This window comes from Budorcas taxicolor, chromosome 7 (assembly GCF_023091745.1).
Source record: "Budorcas taxicolor isolate Tak-1 chromosome 7, Takin1.1, whole genome shotgun sequence".
Classification (NCBI taxonomy): domain Eukaryota; kingdom Metazoa; phylum Chordata; class Mammalia; order Artiodactyla; family Bovidae; genus Budorcas; species Budorcas taxicolor.
The window spans coordinates 30,982,492-31,000,918 of NC_068916.1; the positions used below are offsets into that span (position 1 = coordinate 30,982,492).

At 39.5% G+C, this 18,427-nt stretch overlaps 1 protein-coding gene across 1 annotated transcript in view; it reads right to left on the reverse strand.

Annotated features, from left to right (window-relative positions):
• Window positions 1–18,101, reverse strand: part of SNX2 (sorting nexin 2) — a 61,437-nt gene extending 43,336 nt beyond the window's left edge. The window contains exon 1 of the mRNA XM_052643212.1: window positions 17,980–18,101. Within this exon, the coding sequence (XP_052499172.1) occupies window positions 17,980–18,087 (108 nt within the window). The 5' untranslated portion in view covers window positions 18,088–18,101. The remainder of the gene's footprint in view (window positions 1–17,979) is intronic.
• Window positions 18,102–18,427: the final 326 nt, after the last annotated feature.

Below are 18,427 nucleotides of genomic sequence, written 5' to 3' on the forward strand. Positions count from 1 at the left end.
GAGTACGACCCAGTTTCCTGACACTACTCATTAAAAATAAACGCTGCTGGGCTTCCCGGGGGCTCAGTGGTAAAGAATCTATCTGCCAATGCAGGAGACATGGGTTCAGCCCCTGATCCAGGAAGACCCCATAGGCTGCAACCTGTGCACCAAAACTATTGAGCCTGTGCTTTAGAGCCTGGAAGCCACAGTTACTAAGCCCACGCACCATAACTAATGAAGCCTGCGTGCCCTAGAGCCCATGCTCCCCCACAAGAGAGCCACCACAATGAGAAGCCTGTGCATCGCAACCAAAGAGTAGTCCTGCTTGCAACAACTAGAGAAAAGCCCTGCAGCGATGAATGCCCAGCACAGTCATAAACAAAATTATGAAAAAAAGAATAAACACATACTCTTTAAAAACCAACCAATCAATACACAAATAAATACCGTTTTTTGCAGCTGGTCCTCTCTTTGTGGGGGTCCCAACAGATTCAATCAACTGCAGATTGACAGTATTTTTTAAAATTTCAGAAAGATTCAATAAAGTGGATTTTGCCACACACCAGCTTGGTAAAGAACCCGCCTGCAATGTGGGAGACCTGGGTTTGAATCCTGGGTTGGGAAGATCCCCAGGAGAAGAGAAAAGCTACCCATTCCAGTATTCTGGCCTGGAGAATTCCACAGACTGTATAGTCCATGGAGTCTCAAAGAGTCAGACACGACTGAGTGACCTTCAGGGCTTTCCTGATAGCTCAGTTGGTAAAGAATCTGCCTGCAGTGCAGGAGACCACGGTTTGTCTCCTGGGTCGGGAAGATCCGCTGGAGAAGGGATAGGCTACCTACTCCAGTATTCTTGGGCTTCCCTGGTGGCTCAGCTGGTAAATAATCGGCCTGCAGTGGGGGAGACCTGAATTCGATCTCTGGGTTGGGAAAATCCCCTGGAGAAGGGAAGGGTTACCACCGTATTCTGGCCTGGAGAATTCCATGGACCATATAGCCAATGGGGTCACAAAAAGTCAGACACTACTGAGCACTACTTTCACTTTCACTTCAGCAACCAATTGCACAGCTGCTGCTGCTAAGTCACGTCAGTCGTGTTCGACTCTGTGCGACCCCTAGATGGCAGCCCACCAGGCTCCCGTCCCTGGGATTCTCCAGGCAAGAACACTGGAGTGGGTTGCCATTTCCTTCTCCAGTGCATGAAAGTGAAAAGTGAAAGTGAAGTCGCCCAGTCGTGTCCACGACTCTTCACAACCCCATGGACTGCAGCCCACCAGGCTCCTCCATCCATGGGATTTCCTAGGCAAGAGTACTGGAGCGGGGTGCCATCGCATTTACATAGTATTTACTATTTATAAGCATTTACAGTGACATAGGTATTATGAGAAAATTTGAGATGATTTTAAAGTATATGGGAGGATGTGTATAGGTTATATGCAACACTATGCCATTTTAAATAAGAGACTTCCTAAAAGGGATTTTGGTGTCTGTAGTGTGTCCTAAAACCAATGCCGTATGGATACTGAGGGAGATTATACTTGCTTTGAGTAAGAAACAGGCATTAAGGGCCTATATATAATAAACCTGGGCACTCAACTTGATTATTAATAGAGATTTTTATTTTTAAAATGTCAAAATTTCCTGGGGATCAGAAGTTCTGGATTTCAGTTTTGCCTGCACACTAACTCTTCCATGTTTACATTAATTTCCTTGCTGTTGTTGTTCAGTCACTAAGTTGTGTCCAACTCTTTGCAACCCCACGAACTACAACATATCAGGCTACCCTGTCTTTCACTATCTCCCAAAATTTGTTCAAACTCATGAGAAGTACATCAGAATTGCTATAATGGTGCTTCCCCCCCCACCCCTTTTATTTTTTGACTACCCACTTCACTATTTTACAATTTCTAAATCTAGAGTCATCTAACTTGATTTCTTTTTGCATTTCTTAACTTTGTTTGATAATAACTTTGAAAAACACCAAAATTTGTAAAAATTACATGCAATCTTAAAAACAGTCAATCTCAACTCAAGGCTATTATTTAGTGCTTGTGTAATGAATCTGTGATCAAATCTCAAGAGAAAAGACAATCAACAGATCCTAACCCCAAAACAGATACTGCAGTATTAGCCAAGAAAACTTTTACAAGGTTTTCAAGCTATGCTCTATGAGATAAAGGTAAATATATCGGAAGCGAATGAAAAAAAATGAATGTTTGCAGCAAAGAAATAGAACCTACCAAAAAAAAAAAAAAACCACCAAACAAAAGAGAAAGAGAAAAAAAAGAAAAAAGGAAAACTCCAGAACTAAAATCAAAGTATCTAAAAAAGTTCACAGACTGGGTTCAATAAAAGAATAAAGATGAAACAGAAAAGTGTCAGTGAACTTGAAAATAAATCAGTATGAAGTAGCCAATCTGAATAATCATGAAAAAAAAGTTGAATAAAATGAACAAGACCTCAGAGGTCTGCAGGATATTAGGTCTAACATTTATGTTACTGAAGTCACTAGAAAGATGAAAAATTTCTGCAGAAATATATACAGAAAAAAACTGTTGAAAATTCTTGAAGCTGAGGATATAAATGTATAGAAGCAAACTTCAAAGAGGATAAAACCAGAGAAAACTATGACTACAACATATTATCACATTGCTAAAAATTAAACTATTAGGGGAAAAAATGAAAATAATGAGAGAAAAAAACCCACCATTTTCACAGGGACATATCAATTTTAATGACTGTAGATTTCTCATCAGAAATCGTAAGACTAAAACAGTCTAAGAATAGTTTCTAAGCGATGGAAAAAAACCTGTCTACCCAAAAATCTATAAACAGCAAAAATATCCTTCAGGAATAAAGGTAAAATAGTTTTCGGATGAAGTACAAATAAGATAATTCATCATCAACAGACCTGGTCTAAAAAAAAAATGCTAAAAGAAATTCTTTAAGCTTAAGAAAAATATACAAAAGGAAACAATGAAAGAAGGAAACATAACAGGAACGCTAAATATCTGAATAACATAAACTACTTTTTCCATCTTCAATTCGTTAAAAGAGATACGACAATTCAAAGTAAAAACTGTAATACAGGATACAATTGTAACACATGCAGACTATTAATAACCTATGATGTATTCTTATCATAAATAAATGTTCATACTATGCTAATATCTTGGATAGTCATAGTTCTTTGACATCAAAGTCACAGAGAAAGAAAAACTAGAATGTTTATGTAACAGAATGGACTCTTTCCTACCATAGGTTAGTGCCTGGGAGTGGAGAACAAGATGGGAATGGTGTGGACCAGGAACAACTCCAGTAATGGCTGGAGTGGCCGCAGGCGTCCCCTGTGAAGAGGCTACGAGGCGTGCGCTTTGTATCAGCCCATCCATCAGCAACACAGTGCCCTGCTGCTCTGCTCACTGACCAGCCACTTGGTAAACGCTCTCAGGACTCTCACCTCTGCCTCTGCCTCTCCATGTCTCTTTCAGTTTCCAAGTGGGTGCAGGAAGAGCTGTTCTCAACTGGACAGAAAGGAGTATGGACAGAGTGGCCACTGAATGAGGAAGTGACGGTAGAAGAGTAGTGTGACAGCTTCTGGGTGATCTGAATTATCCAAGACAAGTTATTCAACACAGATATTGAGGAAACATATTTATCTTCCCCCCCAAAAGATTAGGTCTGTTTAATATCCAGTCTAATAAAGGCTAGGCTTCCCTGGTGGCTCGATGGGAAAGAATCCATCTGCAATGCAGGAGAGGCAGATTTGATCCCTAGGTTGGGAGGATCCCTTGGAGAAAGAAATGGCAACCCATTGCAGTATCCTTGCCTTGGAAACCCCATGGACAAAGACGCCTGGCAGGCTATAGTCCCTTGGGGTCATAAAAGAGTCAGACATGGCTTGGCAACTAAACAACAACAATAAAGATACTGTATTTTCTAGAGCAAAGAACAGGCAGACATTGTCTAGTATAAATGATTTAGGTTCTGTAAACTCAAGTTTCTCAGCTATGACACAAACCAGAGGCTGATGCAATGCTGGTCTGGGCCCCTCTGTCTCATCATGCTGGCAAGAGAGGGGCAAGGGAAAGAGGTACAAAGACACTCATGCTATTTGCTATGCACTGAGTATAAAATCCTTTATTATGTCAACCTCTAGCAACCATAAAAGAAATTAGCTGTCAGCTTAGCAGGGAAGTGAAATTTACCCTTTATAGTTCTTAAAAGAAAAACTCAGTGATGTTGAAGAAAAGTCTTAGGAAATATCCAATCTGAGTAATAGAGAGGGGAAAAGAAATGAAGAAAATGAACAAAATCCTAAGGACCTGTGAAACAATATAAAAAAGTTCAACAATCACATTACTGAAGCCCCCAAAAAGAGCAGCACAAAAAATTTTTTCAAGAAGTTATGGCTAATTCTCCAGATCTGGTGCAAGACATTAATTTACAGATCCAGCAACATGAGAACTCCAAACAGGATTACTCCAGAGAAAACTAGATGCAGTCTCATCATTAAAAATGGCTGAAACCGAAACATTAAAAAACTAAAAACCTGAAGCAGCTAAGGAAAAACAAACAAAAATTAACACTTATAGAAACAGAAGAACTGAGTATTTCTCATCAGAAATCAGAGACCAGAAACAGTAGCACAAAATCTTTAAAGTGCTGAAAGAAGTGCGAATGCAGAATTCTATATCCAGCAAAAACACCCTTCAGGAATGACGGTGCAATAAAGTTCTTCTCAGATTAAAGGAAACTATAGGAATCTGCCATCACTAGATCAGCTTTTTTTATAGAAAAGTGCTAAATTCTTTGGCCTAAAGATACACAATACAAAAAATGTGAATACACCAGTTATAATATACAGGTGGCCAGACTGTGTATAAAATTAACAATTCACAACAATACGCTGCCTACAAAGCCCTACTTTAAAGATATAAATAAGTTAAAACTGAAAGAATGGAAAAAAAACATGCTATGCTACCAAAGCTGGAGTGTTACATCAACAGGAGATAAACTTAAGAATATCACTGGCAGTAAAGAGGGGTTTGTTGCTGTTGTTTAGTCGCTAAATTGTGTCTGGCTCTGAGACACCATGGACTATAGCCCACCAGGCTCCTCTGTCCATGATATTTCCTGGAGCAAGAATACTACAGTGGGGTACCATTTCCTTCTCCAGGGGATCTTCCCAACCCAGTGATTGAATCAGTCTCCTGCTTGGCAGGTATATTCATTACCACTGAGCCACCTGGGAAGCCCAATAAAGGAGTAGTATCATACGATAAAAGGATCAATGTGCCAAGAAGTTGCAATGATACTAAACTGCAGTAACTGATACAATAAATACAGAAAAGAAGAGAAGGTAGAGAAGATCTGGAAAATACTATCAGTCAACTTGACTTTTAGAGAATATTTCAACAGTAACATCAGACTATACACGTTTTTCAAGTACACACAGACTATTCACTATAGGAGGTCACATTCTGGGCCATCAGACAAACCTTAACAAATGTAAAAGAACTGAAATCATAAAACACTCTCTGACATTCAAATAAACAGCTATTGGTAACAGAAAGCTATGCAGAAAATCCTCAAATTTTGGAAATTAACACTTCTAAATAACCTGTAAGTCAAAAAGGATGTCACAAGGGAAACTAGGAAACAGTTTAAACTGAATGAAGACAAAAACAATATTAAAGTTTGTGGGAGACAGTTAAGGCAGTGCTTCAGAGAAATACATAACTAAACACGAGTACTCAAAAAAAGCCTTTTATCAATAATCAATCAAAGCTTTTATTTGACAGAACAGAAAAGCACACCAAACAGCAGGCAGAAGAAATTAATAAAATTAAAAAGAAAACAAAAAACAGAAATCAAGAAACCAAAAACTGATTCTTTGAAAAAGAAAAAAAAAATCCCAATAAAATGACAAAGCTTTAGCAAGATTAAAACAAAACAATAAAAAGCAAACAAAGAGATGGCGTAAATTACCAATATAAGGAATAGAAAGGGAGGGGCATCACCCATAGACTCCATGGATACAATAGGAAGTATGGAGTATTATGAAAAACTTCTGCCCATAAATTTCACAACTTACACTGAAAGGACAAATTCCTTTAAAGTCATATACCGCCAAAGTTCATCAAGAAGAAATACTTTCATAACTATCAGAGACACTGAATCTGTAGTTAAAAATCTAACAAATGAAACTACATGTTCAAATGATTTCACTAGCAAGTTCTGCCAACAATTAAGGCAAACATAAGACTAATTCCACACAAACTCCTCAAGAATACAGAAGAGGAGAAAACACTCTCCAATTCATTTAATGAGGTAAGCATTTCTGATACCCAAAATCAGACATTACAAGTAAAATAAAACAGCACCCAAGTATCTGTCACAAACATGGACACAACAGCAGCAAAATACTAGCAAACTGAGTGCAGCAATATATAAAGAAAAATAAACACATGATGACTGTGTGGGAATTCAAAGAATTCAAGGTTTACTCAACATTTGAATACCAATCAACACCACTTTATCAATAAACTAGAGAATCACATGAATATATTACATGCAGAAAAAGCATTTGCCAAAATTAATATCCATTCATAGATACAAAATGCAGAAAACTAGGAATAGAAGGGAAATTCTTTTACCCAATAAAAGCCATCTACCAAAACAATACTCTAGAAAGAAAAAAAAAATGAACATTTTCCTCCTATGAGCATGAATGGGGAAAAGATACCCACAATCACCACTTCTATTCAATATTACACTGGTGGATTCAGCTAGTGCATTAAGGCAAGAAAAAGACATAAAGATTAGAAAGAAATAAAGTTCGTACCACAGACAACATGACTGTCTACATAGAAAATTTCAGACTCTAAAACTCTACTAGAACTAGTGTCTAGCAACAGTTGCAGAAAACAGAGAAAATGTGCTATTAATGAGAGAAAAAAGATATAAAAGCACCAAAAAGCCGTAAAATAGGTATAAACTAATAAAATGTGCACTAGATCTATATGCTGAAAAGTAGAAACACGAATGAAAAAAAAACAAGTAAGACCTGAAAGAACAAAAAGAGAGAGAGAGAGAGAAACAGTATACTTATGGCTTAAAGGCTCAATAGTATCAAGATGCTAATTCTCCCCCAAACTAATGAACGGGTTCATAGTTATCTCAATTAAAATCTCAGCAGGAATTTTTGATAGAAAGCAATAAATAGGTTCTAAAGGTATATGGGCAGGCAAAATAACAAGAATAGTCAAAAAACAATTTTGAAAAGAACAAACTCACCGGATTCACACTACTTGATTTCAAAACTCAGTGAATCAAGACAACATACAACTGGCAGAAAGACAGTCAAAAGACCACCTACACAGAATCCAGAAATAGACCCACACATAAATGTTCTACTGATTTTTCGATAATCATTCAAAGAAAACCCAAGGAACAATTTTTTTTTTAAGTTCAGCTTCTTTATCTTAATACAAATCTTAAATCCACTGATGTTGTTTCATGTACTGAAAAATACAGTCAACTCACTTAAGATTTATAGAGCATTCTGCTCAGTATCAAACTAGATAGATTCTTTTCAAGTACACACATACTGCTTACCACAAAAGACCATATTCTGAGCCATAAAGCAAACTGTAACATGACTATCTTTCAATAATTGAAAGGAGATTTTATATGCAAAAAAATGAACCTCAACTCATAAGAAAATTAACTCAAAATCAATCAAGTCTAAATATAAATAAGCTACAACTTTAAAATTTATAGAAGAAAACATAGGAAAAACTTTTGTGACCTTGGGCAATGCTACCCAAGGATTTCATATGCAACGTATAAGGCTGCTGCTGCTGCTAAGTCGCTTCAGTCGTGTCCAACTCTGTGTGACCCCATAGACTCCAGCCTACCAGGCTCCCCCGTCCCTGGGATTCTCCAGACAAGAACACTGGAGTGGGTTGCCATTTCCTTCTCCAGCGCATGAAAGTGAAAAGTGAAAGTGAAGTCGTCGGACTCTTCGAAACCCCATGGACTGCAGCCTACCAGGCTCCTCCGCCCATGGGATTTTCCAGGCAAGAGTATTGGAGTGGGGTGCCATTGCCTTCTCCAAACATATAAGGCATTATCAATCAAAAACGGATAAAACAAGCCAGACTGGGAAAAAAAATACCTACAAAACATATGTGATGAAGGATTTATATTCAGAATACCTGGAAAAATTCTCAAAACTCAATAAGGAAACCTATTTTAAATGGGAAAAAAATGAAAGAACACTAAAGACAACTTTCAGATGGTGAGTATGTAGGCAAAAAAGTACTCACCGTCATTAATCATTAGGGAATGTATATTAAAATCACAATGAGATCACACTACATATCTCTTAAAATAATTAAAAAGCAGTGGCATGCTGGTATATATTTAGCAATCAGGTCTTTGGGAAAGAAGACCCTGAACTTTAGCTTTTGCTGATTTCTGCGGCATAAACAATTACCTCTGTGGCTGATCACTCCTTACTGAAAATGGAGCTAGTAAGACACTTTACACCACACAGATACAATAGACACATTAATTCAGGAGCTCAGAAACTAGTAAAACACAGTAAAGAAATAAACAAGTGCCAGTTGTAAATATTTACTGCCTTTTAAAATATAATTTATGTTTACATAACCTTTAACAATGACGGTTTACTAACTGTTTACTAACAAAATTCCTGAAAATTTAAAGATCAGTTCTTTCAAGCCAGCATAAGTCAGATGTGTGGATCACAACCAACTGTGGAAAACTCTTAAAAAGATGGGAATACCAGACCACATGACCTGCCTCCTGAGAAATCTGTATGCAAGTCAAGAGGCAACAGTTAGAACTGGACATGGAAAAACAGACTGGTTCCAAATTGGGAAAGGAGTACATCAAAACTGTATACTGCCACCCTGCTTATTTAACTTACATGCAGAGTACATCATGTGAAATGCCGGGCTGGATGACTCACAAGCTGTAATCAAGATTTCTGGGAGAAATAGCAACAATCTCAGATACGCAGATGATACCACTTTAATAGCAGAAAGCGAAGAGAAACTAAAGAGCCTCTTGATGAAGGTGAAACAGGAGACTGAAAAAGCTGGCTTAAAACTCAACATTTAAAAAAACAAAAAGAATGGGATCAGTACCATCAGTTGATGGCAAATAGATGGGGAAAAAGTGGAAAACAGTGACAGAATTTATTTTCTTGGGCTCCAAAATCACTGCAGATGGTGACTACAGCCATTAAATTAAAAGACGCCTGCATGTTCCTTGGAAGAAAAGCTATGACAAACCTAGACAGTATATTAAAAAGCAGAGACATCACTTTGTCGACAAAGGTCTATACAGTCAAAGCTATGGTTTTTCCAGTAGTCGTGTACAGATGTGACAGCTGGAGCATAAAGAAGTGCTGAAGAACTGATGCTTTTGAACTGTGGTACTGGAAGACTCTCAAGAGTCCCTTTGACAGCAAGGAGATCAAACGAGTCAATCCTAAAAGCAATCAACCCTGAATACTCATTGGAAGGACTGATGCTGAAGCTGATGCTCCAAAACTCTGGTCACTTGGTGCGAAGAGCGGACACAGTGGAAAAGATCCTGATGTTGGGAAAAACTGAGGGCGATAGAAGGGGGGAAAAAGAGGATGAGATGGTTGGATGGCATCAATGCCTCAATGGACATGAGTTTGGGCAAACTCCGTGAGATGGTGAAGGACAGGGAAGCCTAGTGCGCTGCAGTCCACGGGGTTTTAAAGAGTTGGACGAGACTTAGCGACTGAACAACAAACAAAGCATGCCACTGCCTGAAACAGAACTGATACTAACAAATAGTGACAAGGATGTGGAGCAACTGAATTCTCAACCATTGAAGGGACTTCCCTGGTGGACTAGTGGCTAAGATTCAAGCTGCCAATGCAGGGGACCCATGTTTGACCCCTGATCTGGGAACTGGATACCATATGCTGCAACTAACAGTTCGCATGTCATATTAAAGGTCCCGCATGCTACAACAAAGACCGAAGATCCTAAGCACCTCAACTGGGACCCACTGCAGCCAAATAAATAAATAAACATATTTTTTTAAATGGCTCAAAACACCATTGAAACCTGTCTCTTTTCCTTCTTTCTCGGAATGTTTTATAATGTTATTAGATTTCAGAGATAAAATGAATGAAAACCTGACCAGATACTGAAACAGGCAAAACCAGCTGCACCTAAGGGTCCTTCAGGCGATCCTTCAGGATTCACACTCAATAAATATATACAAAGCTCTCTAAGTAGGAAAAAGCTTTCAATATTAAGGCAACTTTTATAACGGGAGGAACATACCATAACATGCTTTTGTCTTGAAGAACCCATGCTTTTGTTTATCGGTTTTTAAAGAATAACTGTATCTGTTTCTTTCTGGCTGTGCTGAGTCCTCCCCGCCGTGCAGGCCTTCTCCCGTTGCTGCGCCGGTGCTATCCCTCATTGCAAAGCGCAGGTTCCAGGGCACCTGTGCTTCAGCAGCCGTGGCATACGGGCTCAAGAGTTGTGGCACACGGGATTCGGTGCTCCAGAACATATCATGATTTTGTTTTAGTGAAACCATATATGATTAGTTCTCAGACTTGGAGAACTCTGTCTTAATGGACATGGTCTTGAGTTATATTGAGCTAGCCAAAAAGCTCACTCACTTTTTTCAAAGGAACTTTTTGGCCAACCCAATATTATTACTACAGATACCTATTATAATTTGAGTTATATTAGTAAAGAGCCATCAACCTGTAAGACTAAAAGTAAATAACTTCATCTTCCTTTGCCTTATCCCCCCACCCCAAACCTTTCTAGCAGAAAGTTTGGCAGTTTCTTAGAAAGTTAAACATGTATTTACCACAAAACCAGTCATCCTACTTCTAAGTATTTTCCCAAAGGAGATGAAAAATATGTTCATACAAAAATCTGTACACATATATGTCTATGTCATCTCTTCATTAATGTCCCCAAACTGTAAACAACAGAAATGTTCTTCAACAACAAAAAACTGTGATGCCTAATACAATGCAATACGAAGTTTAGCAATAAAAATGAATGACTCTTGATACACGCAACATCCATAAATATCAGACACTTCAGGTTAAGTTACAAAAGCCTCATTCAGGAAGTTTCACACAGTTTTGTTTGTACAAAATATAATTCCATTTATATGATTCCACTTATATGAAATTCTGGAAAAGACAAAACTACAGGCAAATACAGATCAGTGGGTGCCAGAGGCTGGGAGTGGGTGGAATTAACTACATGAGGGAATTTTTAGAAGGTGATAGAAATGTCATGCATCTTCAATGAGGTGGTAGCGAACTTTACTGAGGTAAATTTTATCACAACTAAAAACTATCATCACAGGGAAAAAGCACAAGAGTTCAATTTTATAGGAAAGTGGGCACTCGAAAATTAACATGAAAGACAAATTTTAGGAGTTCCCTGGTCGCCCAGTAGTTAGGACTCCATGTTTTCACTGCCAAGGGCCTGGGTTCAATCCCTGGAAGGGAAACTAAGATCCTACAAGCCATGTAGCATGGCAAAGGAAAAAAAAAGAAAAAAAATTATTCTATTTCAGGAAAAAAAATGAAAAAATTTGAGCACCTCTGCCTCAAGCAACTAAAGAGTAACATTTTTTTTTATAGGCACTAAAAGTAGTTCAGTCCTTATATTTAATAGTTTCCAGGGCAAGTGGTCAACTAGTTATACCTTGTCATAAATCTCTTTCTAGTGTTTCCCATGCAGTTGTCTTTAAATACCTGGTCAGAAAATGTCTTTCCTCTGAAACAGGTAATTCATAATGAAATTTTAAAAAAAATTTTAAAGATGGATGCCAACCTAAAGATTTGAAGACAGAATTAGGAAAACAAGATACACGCTTTTACTACCTGTTGTGTTGAAACAGTAGATACTAAACTTCAGTTCTTTATCAAAAGACTCCTTAGTCTTTCTCTACTTGCTCTCTGCTGATGTCATCTACTTTTCAAGGTTTCAAAGATCACATCTACACAATTAAGTCACTCCAGGTTTCTACACTATTTCTGCTGCTGTTGTTTGCTACATCGTGTCTTACTCTTCATGACCCCATGGACTGAAGGACGCCAGTGATAGTCCACTGTCTTCTGGAGTTCGCTCAAATTCATGAGCACAGAGTCAGTACTGCTATCCAATCATCTCATCCTCATCTCATCATTTCTGTACCATGTACATATTTCAGTTACACACATTATCACCTGGTATTCCAGGTGTTTTTTCCACAAAGCTGTGTTTATTATGCTGACTCCTGTTCATTCATATACTCCATGAGGCCAAGGACTAGATTTCCACAGTTCAATTTGGTGTCGCCATTCAATAAATTGTATTGAATCTGTATCTCTACTCCATCCGGGATTTCTACCTGTCTGACAGTCTCTTCACTGATGTAACTTATTCCCAAATGAAATAAATTTATAACTCCTTCCCCGAGACATTCAAAGCATTAAGATGGCCATCTTTTAATCTTGTTATTATATCAACCTCCTTCTCTCCTTCATTAATTGCACTATTACTCTTGAGGTCTTTAGCCTTAGACTCAAAATAACCTCCAGCTCATCAACCTACCAATGATACCTCCTACAAATTTATCCCCCAAACTGCCAGAACGTTAAGCTTCCAAGGCAATCATATTACTGCCCTGAAAATCCTGTAGGGCTCTCATGCACCTATGTAACAAACTTCAAAGCTCTGCACAGTCTCACCACGTAAACCTGTAACACCCTGTATAGAGCCACTCAAAATTATTTATGGTTCCTTACAGTACGGACTGAACTGTAAGTGACATCTGCTATTTTTCCACAGTGAAAATTTCATTCCACCCTTTCAAGTCTCTCTTAAATATTATCATCTCAGTGGCTGTTCCTAGCCAGTAGAAACATTTATGTCCATCTACCACGTGTCAGGAATGCTGGTAAGAGTTAACAATCTCCCCCAGTTCACTGGTACTTTCAGTGAAAATTGGTGTGTTTTCAGAACATAGTCACAATCTCTTTGGATCTGAGTTTTCTATACTTCTCTTTCTTCTTCACCAGAGATTTTCTTTCCTCAAAGATCTGCTGATATCTAGTTGATCTTTGTACTCCCACTATCATCTAAAAAGTATAGCAGAGAGTAAACAGTCAAGTATTTACTGAAATCAACCAAGTACAGCATCTTCTGAGCAGGCATGGGGTTACATGGTGGGGAAGGAATTCTAAGACCTGTGAACCTCCCATCTGGAAATTTCACTTGAAATATTGGATAAACTCTATCATGTGACAGTGTTAGGGAAACTGTGGTACTCAGCTTAACTTCAGTTGACCTTAAGATGAGAGGCTAGTACGAGAACCAAGTATAAACATCTATAGTCAACCAATTTTCAGAAAGAGTGTCAAGACCATTCAATGGACAGTCTTTTCAACAAATGGTGCTGTGACAACTGGATAGCCACAAGCAAAAAAAAAAAAAAAAAAAGTTTCTCATACCATATACAAATGTTAACTCAAAACAAATCAAAGCCGAAACTATAAAACTCTTAGAGGAAACCTGCATGATCTTGGATTTGGCAGGGGATTCTTATATATGATGCTGAAAGCATGAGCAACAAAATAAACAGTAGATGAACTGAATTTCATCAAGTTTTTAAAAAGCTTGTGCTTCAGAGGACACCAGAGGAAATGAAAAGACAATTCATGGAATGGGAGAACCTCTGCAAATCATGTATCTGACAAAGAACTTGTATCGAGAATACACAAAAAATTTTTTATAAATAAAAAGACAACCCAACTAAAAAATGAGCAAAGGCTCTGAACAGACATTTCTTCATAATGTACAAATGGCCAACAAGAACATGAAAAGAAAATATAATCTTTAAGAAAGACTTAATTTAGTCTTAAAGAACATATAATCAGTCTCACTGTTGATATATGTATGTTCTGGTATACAGACGTGATTTTTGTTGTCATAGCACTACAGTGAAAATACCCAAATAAAAACTTAAATTCATAAAAAAAGAAAATATAATTAAAACCACACTAAGATACCATTTTTCAAGCATTATGATGGATAGAATAAAAAAGTCAAATAACAGCAAGTATTGGTGAGGATGTGAAAAAATGGGTTCCCTCATACATGGCTGGTGCGAATGTAAAATGGTGTGGCCATTTTGAGAAACTCCAGCAATTCCTCAACTGATTAAAAGCAGAGTCATCATATGATCTAGCAATAATAATATGCAAAATGTGGAAACAATGCAAATGTCCAACAAATGACAAAATGGATAAACAAAATATGGTATAGCCACACAATGGAATGTTATTCAAGCATAAAAAGGAGGACATACATAGACTCTGAAAACATCAGGTTAAGTGAAAAAAGTCAGTCACAAAAGACCACATATTACATGATTTCACTCATATGAGGTCTAGAATAGGGAACATATAGATAGAAAGTGAATTAGTAGTTGCCTAGGGTTTATGGAATGGGGATGGGGGTGATAGTTAAAGGGTACAGGGTTTCTTTCTGAGGTAATAAAAATGTTGCAATATCTGTGAATATACCAAAACACATAAAATTGTACATATTACATGGGTGAACTGTATGGTCTATGAACTAAAAAATGAACAACACTGCAAATCAACTATTAATTTACTCTAACAAAAAAGGAACAGGGCTTCCCTGGTGGCTCAGTGGATAAGAATCACCTGCCAATGCAGGAGACATGGGTTCAATCCCTGATCCAGGAAGATTCCATATGCTGCGGAGCAACTAAGCCTGTGTGCCACGACCACCAGACCTGTGCTCTAGGGCCTGGGAGCCGCGACTACTGAAGCCCGCGCATCTAGAGGTGACTACCTGGAGAGGAGACCCCGCTCCTCACAACTAGAGCACGCCCTCGCATGGCAACAGAGACCCAGGGCAACCAAAAATAAAGAAAGAAAAGAACAGGCAAGTAATACATAAATCTCCTGACTTTTTAAAGGTATAGTCTTACTACTGCATGCTACTTTAGGGCAAGCACCTCTTAACCTTAGGACTATTATCATTTTTTTAAGGCAGCACTGCAAAACCGTCTAAAGCCTCTCAAGCACCAAAAAAAGAACAAGCTTTTGCCGGATTTTTTTCCCTTCTCATTTCTTTCCGTGTCCCCTATGCCTGCCCTTCACCACTGTGTTTCACAGTCACAACAGAAGCATACAACTAGATGTTTCAAATATGCTTTAACTCCTGACCAGGGCTTTATGTGACTGTTCTTCATTTTGAAAAGAAATGATTTTAATACTGGGATTAAAATATACTCACAGCATACATATATACTATGTTGTACAGTCATTACAAGGTTAATAATTATGATATTGAAGCTGTGTATAATTTAATTTTTACTTATATGGATTTCAATTGATTTTTTTACTCCCAATGCCCTCAAAGGATAAAGTTCCTACATGAACACTTTAAAAACTTTTTTTTAAAACAGAAAGATGTTCATTTTTATGTCTATTATACTTTATAGCTTAGGTAATAACTATTTAAAGCAGATGATCTGCATCAGAATCACCTGGAGCTTTGCAACTCATCCTTGTCTATGGACTAGAAGCAATGTCACAATAAGAGTTTGTTAAAAATGCAGGACACTGGTTTATCCCAGCCCTACAGAATCAAAATTTGCACTTTAACAAGATCACCAGGTAACTGACATATGAAGTTTGAAAAGCAATGATACAGAACACTCAGAAAAGATGCAGATTCTAGTGAGACAAAGATATTTGCATTTTAAACAAGAATCCTATAGTTTCTCCTCCACACTGAAGTTTGAGAAGCACTATTCTATTCAAAAGAAAAGTGACATGCTGAAAAAATATTCCTTTAGAGCAGCTTTGGTATACTAATAAGTACTGCTATGTACCCTTCCCAAAATAGCTTGAAAAGCAAAAAATAATAATTCTGAATTTATAAGCCTCACAGTTATACTACTTTAAAATATCCTGAGTCTCATGAAATAAAGGGTTTAGATGAATAATCAAATCCAACTTTTTAGAAAGCTTTCATAATGCACTAACCACAATACATTTATTCATACTCAGAGCTCTATAGACTTTAACTGGGGAGGGGGGTGGGGAACACACAGCCTTATTAAACAGTCCCACCCAAATGGGAAATAGAAACTGTAGTTCCTTTCACTCAACTTTAAAAAGACCTCGATTAAACAGAATGCTTAGTGATCACAATATTCTAGTTTACACTAATGTTAAGTTTATTCTGATCCTTGTTGGTGGAAAATCTTTGTAGCCCCACAGGGAATACAGGTCTTACAATCCTGCATAGACATTACCTTTCAAAACATGTCATGTAGCTGTAAAGTATAAAGGACTACAAAGATACTACCCCCAAAAGGTAATTTGCTGTGCAAGATAATTTTTATTAAATCTTAGGAGATGCTGGTTTTGACAATTCATTCAACAAATATTTGCAAAATGCAAATGATCAAGATTTTATGAGGAACACAGAGATGATCCAGGTACTGTCCCTGGCCCCAGGAAGCCTAAATCTTGAGGAGAGGTGAGGTTTGGCCAGGAACAGACATATACAATTAGCAGAATATGGTCAGTCCTGAAAACGGTCAGTGAAGTTACCAGTTCCACGCAACTGAAAGCTAAATAAAGGATATTCTACCATAATTTTCAATTAATTTGGTGCGGAGTGGATCAAGCTAGGGAAGCTTATTAAAAAAGCACTTTATAAGGAAGTCTAAGGTCAGATGGTTAAGCCTCTGTCTACAATGTGTGAGACCCGGGTTCGATCCCTGGGTCGGGAAGATCCCTTGGAGAAGGAAATGGCAATCCACTCCAGTACTAATGCCTGGAAAATCCCATGGACAGAGGAGCCTGGTAGGCTCCAGTCCATGGGGTCGCAAAGAGTCGGATACGACTGAGCGACTTCACTTTCACAGTCTAAGGTAAACAATTCTTTGGGAAATTTGCTTATATTTTAATACACATACACACACAAAGTTCGGCTATCAGGTGTGTGTGCTCTCATCAAAGGCAAAGCAACTGAAACATGAACTAGATTCAGGAGGCCCAATACAGTTAAGTTCATAGAGGGCGTTTCCTTTGACAAAAACAGGAACACGTAGCTTCAGAGATCGCTGATCATGCGAGAAAAGAGGAAAAAGGAGTGAGGATCTGTTATTTCTCCCCTGGTAACTTAAAAAAAAAAACTTCCCCCACTGCCTAGCAGTTTCCTGGACTACTCCCTGCCTTCAACTTTGTATTTTATCAACACTATGATCCTTAAAAGGCTTAGAAACTAAACACAAGCAAAACCGGCCAAATTCATTTACCTATTTAACAGTCTAAAACAGAGGTACCTCCCTCAAGGGGAGCTAGCAGTCCTTGATGGTCCAAGACCGGGAAAAAAGTCGGTCGCACGGTCCCTCCAGCGCCCCGGCTACTCAGCGCGCTCTCTTCACTGCTCTCCCTTTTCGGAGGCACACCCTCCCTTGGGAAGGGAAAAGCAAGCACCTCCTGAAAGAGGCTGCGGAGGTTGCCCGGCAGCGCCAGGAGGTGTGCTGAGACCCAGGGCAAGACCTTCAGAGCTCTGGAAGGAGAGGCGCAAGTGACACCGCGGAGGGCCAGCTGAGCGGGGAGAGGACACTCGATGCTCCGTCCGGTCCCGGCCCTCAGGGGATCAGGTCGGCCCCCGGCCCCGCAGTTCGCTCTCCTAAGCAGGCCTGGCCGCCCAGGCCAACTCCGGCCCAATGACAGGTACGCGAGGTGGGGCCCGCGTCACAGGTGTCGCCCCAACCAGGTCCTTGCAAACCTGGGGGTTGGGGTGGGGGGGACGCGGAGGGTCAAGTCGAGGCAGGGCAAGCACCAAAAGGTGAGACGGGCGGCAGCAACGGAGCGCAGCACCCACGGCGACGCGGTCTCACCTCTAGGGTGGAGACAGTGCTGGTGAACAGGTCCTCTCCGTCCTCCAGCTCTTCAAAGTCGGTGGGTTTCCCGTCCCCTAGCGGAGGAGGCTCCCTCTCGGCCGCCATCTTCGCTCGCCCAGACGACTGCGCGAGCGGGACCTCGCGGACCTGTCACGTGAGCACGCACGGCTAGGCTAGCGCGCCGGCCGCCGGGCTCCCCCTCCTCCCTGGCCCGCCGCGCGCGGCCCCGCCCAGCGGCGCGCGGCCCCGCCCCCGGGCTCGTGCAGGCCTCAGTCCGAGCGCGCGGCGCTCCTCCCCGCCCCTTTGCGTCTCCTCCCACCCCCACGTCTGGTCCCGGCTACTTTTTTTACCGCCCACTTGCTCTACTGACTGCTGTGGAAGAATCTTGGCGTTCTATTACTGTGTCCCCTTCTTAGCGGGACTAGGCCAAACGACTTTTGTTGTC